Genomic DNA, 16,090 nt, shown 5'->3' on the forward strand with positions numbered 1-16,090 from the left:
AATTTTGTTTCTTTACAAGAGTGACGAGTCTCAAGTGGCATCGCCAACTACTGGCCTGGCAGCAGAATACAGTGTTTATAAAAGTTTTTGCAGATCTGTGTGGATGGGGATCGTTTTGACAATGTTGTCATCTGTTCCGGAAAAACGCAAGAAAAAAAAAACGTTTTCCTTTTTTTGTACATCGTTGTCGTGTAAACGTACCCTAAATCAGGGGTGTCCAATCCTGTTCCTAGAGATCTACTTACCTGCAGAGTTCAGATTCAACTCTGATCCAACACACCTGTCTGTAATTATTAAGTGCTCCTGAAGATCTTAATTAGCTGCTTCAGGTGTGTTGGATCAGGATTGGAACTGAACTTTGCAGGAAGGTAGATCTCCAGGAACAGGATTGGGCACCCCTGATCTAAATCAATGACATTCATAATTTTTAGTTTGGGTTCAAATACTTTTCTGGGGCTAATGTATGTTTCAGTTACAAATAAGTTATTTTAAATCGTCTACTAAGCTCAGTGATAATAACCACTAATTCATATCCGTTTCAACATTCACAGAATAGCATGCTAATTTCTATTGTTTTTTAAATTTTATTTTGAATGCTAACTCCTACACACACACATATTGTAATATTGTAAATTGAAGTTGAATTCTGTCCCTTGTTCCAATTTCCTCATCATCTCTTGATTTTTTTTTTTCGCCCTGTCTTGCTTTCACCCCTTTCCAATCTTCAGGGGTGAAAACATGATAAAACTAGAGGATAATTATGAGAAAAATCGCTGTCATTTTGCCAGATTTCATCAGCAACCTGTTGTATTTGGGAATGTGGGAACTGTTTCTTGATTTCTCTTGAACGTTCTCTATTGGTTTAATAACATATGGCTTCAAGTTCTCTTCCTGAGTCTCTGAGTGCCAATTAAACCTGGCACAAAGTTCATATAAACCATTCCCATACACTCAAACTCACACATACATACACACTTACCTGTATCGGTATGATTCAGAATTGTGACCGTTCTCTGGGCTAAATTCACAATGCGGTCCACTTTAAACATGCGCATATCTTCCTCATCCAGTGCAATGTCTCCAAGATAAGCCACTGCAACAAACATAAAGAGCAATGATTATATAGATGATTCATTTTTCAAGCAATTTTTCAAGCAATGATTATGGCAAAAATTGGTTTCAAATCAAATAAATGAATGAATCAAAAATTGTGTGTTTGTGTGAGCGTACGGCTTTGGAGTGGTTCTTTGGGCCTTATTGCGCTCTTATGTCTGTGTTCGGGTCATGGAGTTTGGATCCTGACACTTCGGTCTAGTCTTAGTTCAGGTTCAGTGTCGGGGTCCTAACATCTATGCTCCGTGCACTTATGACTGTCTTGCTTTCTGTTTGGGAACCAATGGCAGATGAGGGTATTACACGCCTTTTGTTTGTTTCTGTGTGCCATGTGCTCTTCTCTCATTGGTTTATTTGTCCCACCTGCTCTCCCTCATTACCCTCCTCATTTCCTTCCCAATTTCTACTCCTTGGGTGCTTCTAATATGTTATTTGTACATCCTGGTTTCCTTTCCTCACCTCTCAGCTCCACCCACCCAGCTAGGATGCAAGGAAAGGATGCAAGGAAAGAAAATGAGGACGGAAGAATCAAAGGAAACCTTATTTGTACATTGGAATATTCTTGATCACTCAAGCATCACTTGAAAGCGAGATGTCCATCAAGCTGGCTGAGTTCGATCTGTTTCCGGCTCACGGGCTTGGAGGACAGAGGAGCATGTAAACGAGGAAGCATCAATTTGAGTATTGAGAAGCACCCCTTTTTTGTTCTCTGTCCTGTGCCAAATCATTGTCAATGTTCCTCGTGTATGGACGCCTTGCCCATGTGTCGTATCAAGCTCCAGTCCAGCAAGTGTTGCCAAGTCCGTGGCTGGAACCAGTTTTGAATTGGAACACGATTTTTACCCCCTGCAATGAGATTTTTACCAAGGGACTCCCCTGGAACGTGACTGGGCCAGTTTTGGCTGTGATTGGCCTAGTTTTGATTAGCAATTGGGCAGGTTTTGTTGTGCAGACATGGAAACCCCGAGTCCTGCTGCCTGTTGCCCTGGGCTACGTTTCCTAAAAGCATTGTAAGCCTAATTTGATCGTAGAACCATTAGTAGCAATTGTTCTACGCTCAACTTAGGCTTACAATTCTTTTGGGAAATGCAGCCCAGGACTGTTTTTTCTCCCGATTGGGGAGGATTAAGTTGTGTTTGGGTGATTTGGTTGATTAGTGGTTAGATCAATAATCACTAACCTCAAGTATCAACAACTGTAATAGTGATGCTTGCTTTACTAAACACAACTAATGAATGATGAATCAATCATTTGCACTTCAAATAATTAATTTTGCATGGTCTTTATACATCATTCACATTATTTGTGCTTTTATTTATGTGAGCTTACTCATGAGGTTTGTAGCAGATGGTGTGAAATCTAATTTATTGTGTACTTTGTAAAGAGGGCTCACAACTTCAAACAGTTATTTAAAAACAACCCTCTACAGGCGTGCAGGGTCCATCGAGCTGCTGACAGACACCTCGTCATTTTTTAATGATCATCTACGATACCATTTATAGCTGGGGTCATCACTCGTGCCATGATAAATAAATCATCCCTCAAAAGAGAGCAGCTGATTAGCATTAGGAAGTTAAGCGAGCTATGATATCGACTGCACGCCTCTAATGATCTACACAACAGGACGCTGGTGACCTACATGGAAATAGATGCATTTGTAGAGTTTAATTAGCTCGTCGGGGACTAATTGCATCTTTAGAAGCGTTGCCACTTTGATTGGGATTGAGACTCAACAGAATCTTCAGATTCAAGGGCAGCTAATTAACACAAATGTGTGCGATGATGAAATAAATGAATTATAATTGAATGGAAAACTATTCTTCAGATAAGGGGCATTTATATTTTCCCCCTGAAGTCCACTTTTAAATGCGTTCACACCAGAGGTTTTGTAGGAGAGTCTGATTGTTATTAGAGTTCAGTCTGTTTGGATGGTCTGAAAGCGTTTTCTGAATTTGAGCGCAGACCAATGAAGCACGACACAATCCCCCTGAAAACCCCCCATAGTCCTTGAGATGCCACTCCCAAAAATGATGAAATATGATGCCCCTTCCTAAAATATAAGTCAACTATAAATTGTCTATGTATAGAGACAAGAGCTGCACGATTAATCGTCGAAAGCACGCAGTCTCAATTCAAACACACACGCGATCTTATTCATAAATGACAACGATTCACACATGTATATTAAACCTTTGACAAGTACGATCACAGCGAACATTAAAATTTGTGTTGACGCTACCACTAGTATCATTATTTCAGTCTTACAATAATTCATATTATCAGAGAAGTACTTTGATAAAAGTTTACAGTTCGGATATAAACAGTGATGTCTAAGATAACGATCAAAATAGAGCAAAAATCACCTTTTGAAAGTATAACTTGACGCTTCAAATAACGATTGTATCGATTAAATCTTTACACCAGTAGGTGGCGACAAGTGACTGTTAAAAATGTATTTGTCATCGAATCATTAAAAAAATTTAATTAAAAAACGCTGATTTATCCAGTAATGAAACAAGTGAAGTCTTTATGAATGGTCAGTGAATTGTACATTCAAACTGATTAAAAAAATTATAATAATTTAAAATAAATAAATATTTTTTAATAGATTGCAGCAATTAACATTTTGTCCGAACCTCGACAACCTTTCTCCGAATAAATGTTAATATTCACTTTGAATTCAGTTAACATTGTATCTTTTTAACTATTTGAGTTGTTAAAGAAACGATTCAATTCAATAAACTGATTTAAAATTTTTAAAGCATTTTCCAGCCCACAATAAATATTCTTTAAAGCGGTTTTACAGAGAACATACCCAGTGGGTAAGCTAAGGGTGACTGTATATCTGCCAGTTAAAAGCACTGAGAAAAACACATGAAGCCTTTCAAAACATTGAATGGTTTTCCAGAACTGCTCAAGATCATGCATGTACATGACTACACTACTGTTTAAATTAAGTTAGAGGTCAGTAAGATTTATAAAGCAGCACAACTGTTTTTAACATTGATAATAATCAGAAATGTTTCTTGAGTAGCAAATCAGCATATTAGAAGGATCATGTGACACTGAAGACTGGAGTAATGATGCTGAAAAATCAGCTGAAATTCTGCTGAAATTTCTTCTAGGTAGGTTAACCAAAATCTTACCATGGAACCATGATTTCTGCCAAAAACGAGTTATTGTTACTAATGTAAACACATGAATAATACTCCCATATCCTCCAAAATACAATAAGAAACTTTCAGAATCGTTCTGTCCTTTAAATTTTTATGACAGTCGTGCCGAATACAAGTTATCAGTCTTTTTATGTAGCAACGATATGTAAGTTTTTAAGCTACTTCACCCAAGAAACATGGTTTTACCATGGTACATGTCTAAACACCCAAGGTATTTCAATGGTATCATGTCTAAAACAATGTGTATCTGTGTCATAATCGCAGTAATGTATATTTCAAATACTGCACTGTATCTTGTTTGGGCAAGACAACGCTACACCGCGTTTAGTTAGCCAACACCTGGAAAGTAGCACACATTCTTTTACTTAATGAGGCTTGAAAAAAAGAAATTACCGAAGAGAAAGACTTTACGAGACTCATAACACAGGCTGTTTGCTACTATATGAAAAGTGTTGCGACAGTGTGTGTGTGTGTGTGTGTGTGTGTGTGTGTGTGTGTGTGTGTGTGTGTGTGTGTGTGTAGAGAGAGAGTGAGGCCTGAGGCTGTTTTTTTTAAAGCCTATGAACATTAGCATGTTTGCAAGATTTACCGTCTATTCCAGGAGGCAGTTAGTAAAGATGTAGGGCACATGAAGTGTGTGTGTGTGTGTGTGTGTGTGAGAGACGGATCAAACAGACTCCAGTCACCTCATAACCCAGCCTGAGGCAGGAGGTCAGTGGGACAGACAGACCTGAAGCTTTCTGCACCGCACAATGAAGCAATTATTCGTTCACCAAACACTCTGCTGCCGCTGTGTTGTCGTATCAGAGTATTTTGATATTTTATTTATTGGTGTCACACACATAACACTCATAAGCAACTCTGCAACTCTAGCTTGCCAAGCTATGATCTGCTTATACCTTATTCTAACCCAGTTTCCAAAGACAAGTAGGTCTGCTTTTTCTGTCCACAAAATACATATAATTTAGAAAATATAAGTTTGATATAAGTTTGGGGACGGCAATATATTTTTTTTAATACATTAATACTTTTATTCAACAAGGATGATAACATTTAAATTGATAAAAAGTTATAGTAAAGACTTATATAATGTTACAAACAATTTATATTTTATTTATATGCTGTTATTTGGAACTTTCTATTTATCAAAGAATCCTGACAATAAATGTATAAAAAAAAAAACATGAAGAATCACAACTGTTTTCAACATTGATAATAAGAAGAAATGTTTCTTGAGCATCAAATCATCACATTAAAATGATTTCTGAAGGATCATGTGACTCTGAAGACTGGAGTATTCATGCTGAAAATTCAGCTTTGATCACAGGAATAAATGACATTTTTTATATATATCAATAGAAAACAGTTCTTTTAAATTGTAATAATATTTCACAATATTACTATTTTGCTGTGGCTTTGATCAAATAAATGCAGTCTTGATGAGCAAAAGAGACGGCAAAAAAAAAAAAAAAAACATTTAAAATTCAAACTGACCCCAAACTTTTGAACAGTAATATATGTGGAGAGGGATTTTGGACCAATGAAAATCATAGTGGGCGTGGCTAACCAGAGCAACACAGTAAATAGAAACCAAACACAACTAATACAATGTTCTGTTGCTCTTTGCTTGTCACTAATGCTTAGGAAAAAAGCTCAGATTTACACAGAAAGTATATTACATAGTTATTTAACTATAGTCATGCTATGCTTTAAAAAAAAAGTACAAAAAGAAGCTAGCTATTTAAGGGGAGATTGAATAAATTTAATTTTGTATGTACCGTTTATCTTGTACAATACTGATGAGGCACATTACATTGCTTTAACTCATCACAATAAGTTAAGCAATTTTAACTTCTTTTTTTAAGTTATTCAAGATTTTTTTAAGTCAGTTTAATGTAATTTAAGTTGAAATGACTTAAACATCCAAGTTGATTGAACTTAAAAATTTAAAGCAGCAACTTTTGTTTACAGTGTATTGAGTGTCACCGACTCGAATGACTGCATGAGTCATTTTTAAAGGGATAGTTCATCCAAAAATTGTAATTGTCATCACGTATTTACTCTCAAGTTGTTCCAAACCAATATGAGTTTCTGGTTACACTTTATTTTAAGGTCTGGTGTCATTGTTACATTGTAGTTATATATATAAGTACTGAGTAATAATAATTAGGGCCCGAGCACCGATGGTGTGAGGACCCTCTTGGAATTGCTCTGTTTATTATTATTATTCTTCTCCGCATTTAATTGCATTTTTGAGGGCCTAAACATGCTCGAAAACTCACAAAACTTTGCACACGCGTCAGAACTGGCGAAAATTTACATCTGATATAGGTTTCAGAATTGGACGGGGCAAAATGGCTCGATAGCGCCACCTATAAAAGTTCAACGGAGTGCGCCTCCCGCAACGTTCCACGTACGTGCACGAAATTCGGTACATACATGTAATGACCTAATACCTACAAAAAAGTCTCTTGGAGCATAGCCCTAAACACAACAGGAAGTCAGCCATTTTGAACTTCCTCTCAGATTTTTGTGCAGTTTTTGCCATTTTCAGGCCTCGTACTTTAACGAACTCCTCCTACAGTTTTAATCTGATCATCTTCAAATTTGGTGAGTGTAATCTTAAGGCCTTTGCGACGTTAAATTGCGAAGATCTTGAGTTTTCGTCGAAGGGCGGGTCCTCGGCGGCCTGACAAATTTCGATGTTTCGCCATGAAACAGGAAGTTGCTGTAACTCAGGCATGGAATGTCCAATCTGCCCCGAACTTCACACGTTTGATAAGCGTTCTGTCCTGAACACATGACCATGCTCATATTCAGTTATAGTCATAGCGCCACCTGCTGGCAACAGGAAGTGACATGTTTAACACTGTTATGGACTCCTAATAACATATAAAAAAGTGCCAGCAAGTGCTAAACATGCTAACAACATACTAGAAGCATGCTAAAACATGCTAGCAAACTCTTAGCTAAGTGCTAAAGCATGCTATTTTTGCAATTAAATAGGAATTTGCTGTAACTCAGGCATGGAATGTCCAATCTGCCCCAAACTTCACACTTTTGATAATCGTTCTGTCCTGAACACATCTACATGAGAATATTCAGTTATAGTAATAGCGCCACCTACTGGTAACAGGAAGTGTCATGTTTAACACGTTGATGCCATTCTAGCAACATGTTAAAAATGCCATTGACTTCTAAACATGCTAGAAACATGTTAAAACATGCTAGCAATACTTAGCTAAGTGCTAAAGCATGCTAATTCAATGAAACAGGATGTTGTTGTTACTCAAGAAGGCAATGTCCAATCTGCGCCAAACTTCACACTTTTGATAAGCGTTCTGTCCTGGACACATGACCATGCTCATATTCAGTTACAGTCATAGCGCCACCTGCTGGCAACAGGAAGTGACATGTTTAACACTGTTGTGAACTCCTGATAACATATAAAAAAGTTCCAGCATGTGCTAAACATGCTAACAACATACTAGAAACATGTTAAAACATGCTAGCAAATACTTAGCTTAGTGCTAAAGCATGCTAATACTGCAATTAAATAGGAATTTGCTGTAACACAGGCACGGAATGTCCAGTCTGCCCCAAACTTCACACGTTTGATAAGAGGCATGGCCTGAACACATCTACATGAGAATATTCAGTTATAGTAATAGCGCCACCTACTGGTAACAGGAAGTGTCATGTTTAACACGTTGATGCCGTTCTAGCAACATGTTAAAAATGCCATTGACTTCTAAACATGCTAGAAACATGTTAAAACATGCTAGCAATACTTAGCTAAGTGCTAAAGCATGCTAATTCAATGAAACAGGATGTTGTTGTTACTCAAGAAGGCAATGTCCAATCTGCGCCAAACTTCACACTTTTGATAAACGTTCTGTCCTGAACACATGACCATGCTCATATTCAGTTACAGTCATAGCGCCACCTGCTGTCAACAGGAAGTGACATGTTAAACACTGTTGTGGACATATAAAAACATTAAAAAGTGCCAGCAAGTGTTAAACATGCTAACAACATACTAGAAACATGCTAAAACATGCTAGCAAACACTTAGCTAAGTGCTAAAGCATGCTATTGCTGCAATTAAATAGGAATTTGCTGTAACACAGGCATGCAATGTCGAATCTGCCCCAAACTTAATATGTAACATGCAAGAAACATGCTAGCAACACATAGCTAAGTTCTAAATCATGCTAGAAATGCTAAAGAAAGTTGTTGTAACTTAAGCATACAATGTCCAATCTACCCCAAACTTCACACGTTTGATAAGAATTATCTCCTGAACACAAGTCCATGCTCATATTCAGATATAGTCATAGCGCCGCCTGCTGGCAACAGGAAGTGATGTTTAACATTGTTCTGGACTCCTAATAACATATAAAAAAGTGCCACCAACTGCTAAACATGTTAGCAACATACTAGAAACATGCTATCAAATACTTAGCTAAGTGTTAAAGCATGCTATTACTGCAATTAAATATGAATTTGCTGTAACTCAGGCATGCAATGTCCAATCTACCCCAAAATTAATATGTAATATGCTATAAACATCATAAAATATGCAAGAAATGCTAAAGGAAGTTGTTGTAACTCAAGCATACAATGTCCAATCTGCCCCAAACTTCACATGTTTGATAAAAGTCCTGCACTGAACACATCTACATAGCGATATTCAGATGTAGACATAGCCCCACCTACTGGCAACAGAAACTGACATGATTAAAACAGTAATGCAGTACTAACCACATAACTATTGTGTACTAAGCATGCTAGAAACATACTAAACATGCTAGCAACTACTATATATACCTCCTTAAATGCACATTGCCCAACCATGCTCTGTCTTTCTAAAGCCACCGAGTGACGATGGCACGAGTGCGAGGGCCCTTTCATCGCTGCTTGCAGCTTTAATTAACAACATGTACTTACTATAGGGTTAGGGTAGGATTAGGATTTGTTGAGGGTTAATTGCATGTGATTATGCATAATTTACTCTTATTACTATGGTAAGTACATGTAACCTATGTAACAAGGACACTGTAAAATAAAGTGTTACCAAGTTTCTTTCTTCTGTTGAACACAAAAGAAGATATTTTGAAGAATATACAGTTGACGGTATCCATTGACTTCCACAGAATGGAAAAAGAAATACTAGGGCAGTCAATGGCTACCGTCATCAGTATATTCTTCAAAATATCTTCTTTTGTGTTCAACAGAAGAAAGAAACTCATACAGGTTTGGAACAACTTGAGAGTGAGTAAATGATAACAGAATTAACATTTTTGGATGAACCATCCCTTTAAGGACAGAGCACTCAATCTGTATCAAGCTGAAGTATCACATTGCTGTCTGCACTCCCATTGGCTCTTGTCAAAGTTCAAATGTGCTCAACTTTGTCACGATGGCTCAATTTACTCATTTTCAAACAGAAATGACATCTGTGTTCATCATGTACAAACCGCAGTCAAAGTCTTAGAGAACGTGACATAACCATCAAAGAAGCATTTTGTTAATATAAACTGGTACCTGTTAGAAACACTGTTTAAATGTGATTTCATTCTCTCTTGAGCTCTCTAGGTCTGCAGACACACTTCACTGAACTCTGATCTAAAAACAGAACTAAAAACAGTTGACAGAGCTGAAATGATAGGGTTTTACTTCTCAAAGTCCACATCCACACAGACGACCACAGGCCATGAGAAGCGAAGAGAATCCAGAGAAAACAGCTGCGAGAACAACAGTTCCACTGGATCGTAAATTGTAAAACTAATCTTCTCATCGCGATGTCCTCACTAGTGCCACGCTACATACAGGACGACCTGTTATTATGTCATGAAATTACTCTTATGATAAGGTTCATTTAAAAAAAAAAAAAAAAAAATGTTTAAATGTCCTGCCATACATTTTTTCATGCTGAATAATCCTTTCACTCCATAACAGATATTATGGAAATAAAAAGGATTTCAAACCCTATTTTTTAGACTATTGGCAAATTATTATTTTCTCTTAAATTCATAATTTAGTATAATAGTATAAATATTTACTTGAAATATGAATACAATTCAGATATAATTCAGATAAATAATCTTAGATGTGATAAAAAAATTATATTGTTAATGAGGCAGGATATAATACAGTTAAAATAAAATCAACGTAAGATATAATCAAACAGGTCTCAATATTTTATGCAATTTTACTTCACACGTTAATAATTTTGTTTTTAAGATAATATTAGATATTTGGCCTTACATTATGTTAAGTGTCCTTAACTACTATGTACAAACATTTAAATTAATAATTTGATCAAATTCAATTATTGAGTAAACACATGTTTTTACATGGTACTTTTTTCTTTTTCTTTTTTTTAAGGTTTACACTTTATTTTAAGATGTCCTTGTCCTTGGTACAGTGTAATTATACATTTAGGTACCCATTAATTAACTGCATATGCTTATTATAGGATTAGGGTTAGGGTTAGGATTAAGTTTGGTTTAGGATTAGTTGCATACATGTATGTATAATTTATAGTTATTATATATAGTAACAACATGTAACAAGAGCACTGTAAAATAAAGTGTAACAAATAAAAATACCTGCATGTAAGGACATCTATTATTACACTGTTGACCTTTGACCCTTAACCAACCCTTAAACCTACCATACCACAAAACCAGTCCCTAGCCTTACTAAACAGTGTGTACATGTTTCAGCAAGTGTTTTGCAACGAGTACATTGTACCTAACCATTATTTTTTTATGTAAGTACAAAATAGTTAAAGAAACCTTATATAAAGAGTGACTAGATATTTACTGGAAAACAAGAAAACGCTGATTTGTTTTTGCAGTGCACTCTCTCTCTCTCTCTCTCTCTCTTTCTCTCTCTCTCTGTGTGTGTGTCTCTTATATGAGGGTAATTCTAGCAAATGACTTTATGTGAGGTTGCACTCTAACAAAAACAAAGGTGTAAATTCTCCCTGACAAGACCAGACAAGCTCAGAAGACAGATCTGGAGGAACATGCCAAGAACAAAAGATCCTCTCGCTAACCCTAACATCCCACACACACACAGGTACATCTTTCTTTGCGAGGACATTCATTGACACAATGCAATCTCTAGCTTCTTACTCTAACCATACCCATCACAACTAAATTCCTAACCCAAACCCTTACCCTAAACCTAACTATAACTGTATCCCTAAAACCAAGTCTTGACCCTCAAACAGGCCTTTAAAGGGCTCTCAGATGTGCCTGTGTCTCACTGGTCTAAAACTCAAACTGGTCCTCACAAAGATAGTTGTACAAGTACACACACACACACACATATAAAAGAGTTTGGATGAAAGAGAAGGACAGCGAGTGATTACGCCATACAGTGTGGCATTAATAAAGCAGGCCGTAAAAGAGTGTGAGATCTCCAAATGGTTTCAAAACACGTTCTAATAAGATCCAGCTAGCAGATGTCAGGGAACACATGGAGACGCTCCAGAGACGAGGACGCAGGCAGAAGTCTTTCACTCTTTACTGTGTGAAATGATGATTCATTCTCATCTGGCAATCACAAACACACAAACATGACCGAGATCGTCCCATCCTGATCAGCGCTGAGTAAAAGCTGCGTTCACACTACACGCGACAAAGCGACACGATACCATTCATTTCAATGGGGAGCGGGCAACTTCCGGCGACACGCGCGGTCGCGACCGTTGGCGACTGGATGGGGCGTGTCTGGCGACACGACAAAGTTGAGAAATGTTTAACTTTATGCAAATGAAGAGCGACTTTCGCGAGCGACAACCAATAGGAGTGGAGCCTGGAGCGCGCGTCATCATCCTTCTCCGCTCAGCCCCTCGCCCCATCGACAGAAAGATGGAGGAGTATTTTTTAAAATCTAAAATACTACTGTTATTGTGTCATGAAATGTAGTTATAAGAGTTTTTCAGTCGAGAATGTAGTTGTTTAAAGCTCAAATATGTGGTTTGTTTATACAGATAGCGCCTATTTTCAATTTTGATCTGATATTTTCGGAGTTGTGAGACCCAGGTACTCGTTCATTTTACTTACATGCTTTACGAGTCTAAATATTTAATATTTTCTCTCCAGAATGTTTGTTTTTAGCGGCAAGAAAACTGATTCGCTGTCATTGGATGTTATTCATAAACATTACAAGGCAACCGGTAGTGGGAACGCCCACTAGCGACCTCATCGCCAGCCACCGGCGACATGCAGCGACAAAGTCGCTTGTAGTGTGAACGCAGCTTAAAGTCACAGGTACCCACGTAACAACGCCTATGTGCTGCTTCACTAATAGTTTACACATTAATCATTTATCAATAATTAATTTATCAAATTGAAACAATCATATTTACAAGATGAGCATTTGTTATTTAATGGAATAACCTCTGATCCCAAAATTACTTTGGATGTTATCATATATGTCAATATCCTGATACCTTAGCCTACTCTCCCTGTTTGTCTAAAATAAAAAAATATTATTTACGAACATCATATATGTATTTTTTTTTATTTTTTTTATTGTATACATTATACATTTTGAATGTTGCATGAGAAACAGAAATGGAATCAGAATTAAAGAACCAGAATTACTTTGGATGTTTAAATAAGTTCTGGCAATATATCTTGCGAACAGGTCAAATGTATCTTCCCAATCTGTCTAAAATTAAAATTACAATACCAACGACAATATTAAATACGTTATTAAAAATGTGTGAGACACATCGCTGTCTATGAGTATTCAATTCAATTCAATTTGATTGTTTCCTTAAAATTGTCTGATTATTTATAAAAGTAATAGCAAATTACTGATTTCTATCAGGATTCTTTGATGAATAGAAAGTTTAAAAGAACAGCATTTATTTAAAACTAAATTTTTTGTAACATTATAAAATGTCTTCATTGTCACTTTTAAACAATTTAATTCATATTTGCTGTTTTTACTGACGTCAAACTTTTGAACAGTAATGTCCATACACACATATGATATATTATATGATAGATACAGAGAATACATAAATCATTAATATACACTTCCCAGCCAAAAAGGTTGCTGTTTGGATTTAAATAGGCAAATGATTCAGAGTCTATGATTGGATTATTATTGCAGTGATTATTATGTTTCCATGTTATATGTTTGGTTAAGTTCTTCTAACCCTAATTGAGGAGTGTGTAGCTTTTCATTTCTTAAACCACCATGTGTGAAGACACATCATGGCCATATTCCAGGATGATAATGTGCAGATTCATCAGGCTCAGATTGTGAAAGAATGGTTGTGAGGATCATGAAGAATCATTTTCACACATGAATCGGCTCCTCTGAGTCCAGATCTTAAATTCATTGAATGTCTTTGGGATGTGCTGGAGGAGACTTTACAGAGAGCTGGACTCTTGCATTGACGATAGAAGATCTTGAGCAAAAACTGATGCACCTCTTGATGAAAATAACATCATAACACTTAACACAACAAAGATATAACATGCTAGAAACATAATAATCACTGCAATAATGATCCAATTACACTGTAAACCCTAACGCTCAAAATAATTAATTGGTTTGAGTAGGACAAACTTAAATTAAACTAATTAGTTCAGTCAAATTAACTTTTATGAGTATTTAGCACTTTCTTTTTCTTTCAAGTTCACAGAACTGATATATTTTAAGTAAACTGAACTGTTTCATTGTTTTGAGTTTTATGAAATGATTTATTTTAATTTAAACAAACTTAAGTTTAACTGAAACGGCTGGGATGTCTATTTCCCAGCATGCTTTGCATATGTTAGCAAACTAGCTTGTTAAAACTATGAGTTAATACTAATGAAAGTGTTCACATTGAGATTACATGAAGGTTTTAAGTTAAATGTATGAAAAAGTGTACTCTGATTTTAATTGTTCTTAACTTGAAATGTTTAAGTACAAACTTAAAATCTGCCAGTTCTGCTTACTTAAACTTTGAATTGCCTTAAATTCAATCGATTGCCTTACATTTTTTGAGTTCTGCTAACTTATTCGGGTTTACAGTGTATAGACTCTTAAGCATTTGCCCATTTAAATCCAAACAGCGACTTGTTTTTATAATAAGATGTTTTTAAGACTACTCAAGTGCATTAAAGGGATAGTTCACTTTGAAATAAATTTTTGGTATGTTTTAGCTTACCTCAAGGGCATCCAAGATGTAGGTGTCTTTTTTTCCGCAGTAGTTTCAATTTTTATATTTTTAGGTCAAACCGTTCTTGTCTGTCAGTCATATAATGCAGGTCTATGGTCATTATCTCAAAACACAAGCACAGAGTCCAAATTAAAACAATTCCCCGTCGTCCAAATTAAACAATTCCCCATCGTATACACATTGAAAACCAACAGTATTTATATCGTTTTTACCACTTATACACAGCCATGTCCAAGTGATCTGATCTGACGTGTACGCAGACTGGTGCATAGATATATACACTAGATGTCGCCTTAAAGACATTCGTTCCAATGAACTGCCGTAGACAAGGCGACATCTAGTGTATATATCTATGCACCAGTCTGCGTACACGTCAGATCAGATCACTTGGACATGGCTGTGTATAAGTGGTAAAAACGATATAAATACTGTTCGTTTTCTCACACAAACCGCTCGTTTCGTGTCTTAGGCCATCAATGTGTACTTACGATGGGGAATTGTTTAATTTGGACGACGGGGAATTGTTTTAATTTGGACTCTGTGCTTGTGTTTTGAGATAATGACCATAGACCTGCATTATATGACTGACAGACAAGAACGGTTTGACCTAAAAATATAAAAATTGAAACTACTGCGGAAAAAAAGACACCTACATCTTGGATGCCCTTGAGGTAAGCTAAAACATACCAAAAATTTATTTCAAAGTGAACTATCCCTTTAAGGTGTATAAAGAAACCCAAAACAACTGTACGAGAAAAAGCCGACAGAAAACCCAAACAAACAGTTGCTAGGCCACCACCTTCATAAACCTGGACTCCAAAGACACCAACACCACCAATGCCAGCGCCACAGTCTCAAGAGAGAATGCCAGCGACACATGGCACAAACAGCCTCCTCCAGTCCAATAGAGATCCTAAATTCAACCCTCCCGAGCGAGGGACACAATCCTCCATATCTCTACAAGCCCTTTAATCTAGCGTGTAATTGTGCCCCATCAGATGCCAAAACTGGCGAGAACAAGTGCAGCCCAACCTCCCTTGTTTCATTTCATTTCTACGCATTTTATCCGTGTGTCCTTGGGGGATTCCCGTTTTAATCCTCTCTGTCTCTCTAGCTCGAACTCCTCACCGACGAAATCACAATCCTCATGCTTTCTACACACCCAAATGAAAAAGAGCTTATCGGAGCGCGAGGCCTAAACAGTCACAGAATCTCCTCGCAGGCTTTGCGTTACAAATCTGGAACACAATGGCCATGAACTAATGAACTTCAGTGGATACACCGAAAGAGGGTCTATAAATGACACTGAGAAAAGATGTGGCGTATTTGATGAAGTGGAAGAAAGGAGTGCGGTGACAGATTGGGGTTTGCAGTTGGTCTTTATCCAGACACATTCATTACAGAGACACTCAACAGCTGCAGAAGAACTTCAGAAGCCACTGCATGATCTTGATTTAACATTTCAACCTAAAATAGAAAAATTATCGATGCGACTGTTCAATTTGTAGGGTTCAAACTACCAGGATATGTGAGTGTCATGTTGATTTTGGCCTTTAAATGTGCTATCAGTACTTTTTTTGTTTTATGTTGTGCTGGCTGA

General features: G+C 36.8%; 1 protein-coding gene across 1 annotated transcript in view; it reads right to left on the reverse strand.

The window, feature by feature from the left end:
- bmp1a (bone morphogenetic protein 1a) overlaps positions 1-16,090 on the reverse strand; it is a 100,141-nt gene that overhangs the window by 66,418 nt on the left and 17,633 nt on the right. Inside the window, exon 2 of the mRNA XM_082188693.1 lies at positions 980-1,093. Coding sequence (XP_082044819.1) covers positions 980-1,093 — 114 coding nt within the window. The remainder of the gene's footprint in view (positions 1-979; positions 1,094-16,090) is intronic.

Source organism: Leuciscus leuciscus, assembly GCF_965113295.1.
Source record: "Leuciscus leuciscus genome assembly, chromosome: 13".
NCBI lineage: Eukaryota > Metazoa > Chordata > Actinopteri > Cypriniformes > Leuciscidae > Leuciscus > Leuciscus leuciscus.